This window comes from Arachis ipaensis, chromosome B05 (genome assembly GCF_000816755.2).
Source record: "Arachis ipaensis cultivar K30076 chromosome B05, Araip1.1, whole genome shotgun sequence".
Classification (NCBI taxonomy): Eukaryota; Viridiplantae; Streptophyta; class Magnoliopsida; order Fabales; family Fabaceae; genus Arachis; species Arachis ipaensis.
Genome location: NC_029789.2, coordinates 25,988,866 through 25,990,758, shown reverse-complemented (window position 1 = coordinate 25,990,758; position 1,893 = coordinate 25,988,866). Strand labels below are relative to the sequence as shown.

Sequence of the window (1,893 nt, the reverse complement as noted above, 5' to 3'; positions counted from 1 at the left end):
TTAGTGTGAATATAGTATTTTTGTAAATGGTATAGTTGATTCTAAACTCGTAATCCATTAAGATTATATCGTTTCAAAAAAAAAAAATTACATTTACACATTTCAGTATTTTTCTTCTCCAAAACGTAATAAGAGTACCATAAAAAATTGTATACATCGAATCTCTTAATATCCATATCAACACTAGCTTCATCATTTTTTAAATTTCGATGCGATTCCGCTTCGACAGCATAATAAGATGTTGATGGATTTCCACTAGTTATTACTACGCGGTGTTTTTTTGCAAGAGGGGAACATTATTATTACAAGATGCTGATTCCAAGTAGTGAATGTCAACCTTGTCCTCTTGAGCGGCCTTTCCCCACATCACAACATAAAACCCTACTACAATTATAACCGCACCAACCAAACTGCACAGATACATGTTGGAATTCACTTAAGAAAGAGATCAGATAAAAAATATTCAACTATATTATGTGTACACTAAAATCAGCCATTAAAGTTAATCAATAGTGTAAAATATATATTGAAATACAACTATATATCGAAAATAAATTAAATTATATATATTTATTTATACACAAATAAATTAGTCTAGTAATTTTAATGGCTGATTTTGGTGTACGAATAGTATTTTTAAAAATACTTGAATTTGAATTTGAATTTAGCTACCTTCCAAGGTAAAAATGATCCCCCAAGAAGATTGCACCCATGAAAACAGTGAAGATGATTCCCACTGGCTTAAACATGGAGCAAAACAGAGGCCCTGCTCTTCTCACGCACCATGTCAATAAGATGAACCGTATCACGTTTGCGCCTATTCCCTATACACATTACACCAACAACCATCTTAAGTGTGTACAAAAATTCAGTCACCAAATCAGCTACTTGAATAAAATATATATTAGAATACAAAATACACATTAAAAATAAATTAAACAGTATATGTAGTTATACATAAATATACAGTAACTGATTTAGGAGCTCATTTTTTACAAAAATCACGTTTTGGGTGTGAGATTGTTTGTTACCTGATATAGCATGGCAAGCCAACCTGTATGAAGCTTGAGCAACCATGCCTCTGCATCTCTAACTGCAAACAACGCAAATAATGCACACTCCAACGTTGAAAATAAGCTCTGGAAGAACACCATCACCATTAATTCAGGGCATTTCTTTGCAATTGAAGTCTGTAACCATATCATTATTATCATGTGTGTCAATGTAATTAAGTAAAATAAAAGTAACATATATACTACATAATTGAGTAGTGTTGTTTGTGTACTAATTAATTAACCTGATAAATATACCAAAGGGCACCTAAGAAAGAATCACAAGCACAGAAGAATCCTCCTAAGATCCAATTCACTTGCTGTGAAAATTGAAGTGAGAGTGTGGTGGACTGTGTATTATTCAAGATTGCTGGACCCTTGAAAAATATCACAACAAATGCTCCTCCAATTGACACTGCAGTGCCTAACACTTTAGCTTGAGTCCTCAAATCTCTCCAACATGCTTCTTCCATCCTAAACCATTCAATCATTTTTAGTTACAATTACTTACAATACAATACTACCATCCTTCCTATGAGCCATCAGAATTTATTATTTTTTACCAACACTTAGTTATCAACTCAATTTATTTAGTCTAATTCTTTTAGTTTAATAATTCAACAACATACTTTATCTTATACTTTTAAACATTAGTGAGTAATTGATGCTCAAAAATAATAAATTCTGATGGCTCTCTAGCATTCCTCGTCTAAAAATATTCTTGACGTATAATTTTTTGGTATACTAATTACAAAATATGTCTTGTTAATGTTACTTAAAATATATTCATCATTTAAGAATGAATATTTACTTTTTTATGAGATTGTACCACAAATAATTA

The 1,893-nt window shown here is 31.0% G+C and overlaps 1 protein-coding gene across 3 annotated transcripts in view; it reads right to left on the bottom strand.

Annotated features, from left to right (window-relative positions):
• Window positions 36–1,893, bottom strand: part of LOC107643387 (WAT1-related protein At5g40240) — a 3,382-nt gene continuing 1,524 nt past the window's right edge. For 2 of the 3 annotated variants that reach the window (XM_016347017.2, XM_016347018.2), the window contains exons 4-7: window positions 1,298–1,526; window positions 1,032–1,190; window positions 673–824; window positions 36–410 (exon numbers count right to left, since the gene is read on the bottom strand). In XM_016347017.2, the coding sequence (XP_016202503.1) occupies window positions 266–410; window positions 673–824; window positions 1,032–1,190; window positions 1,298–1,526 (685 nt within the window). In that variant the 3' untranslated portion in view covers window positions 36–265. The remainder of the gene's footprint in view (window positions 411–672; window positions 825–1,031; window positions 1,191–1,297; window positions 1,527–1,893) is intronic. The other variant, XM_016347020.2, reaches the window with a different exon arrangement.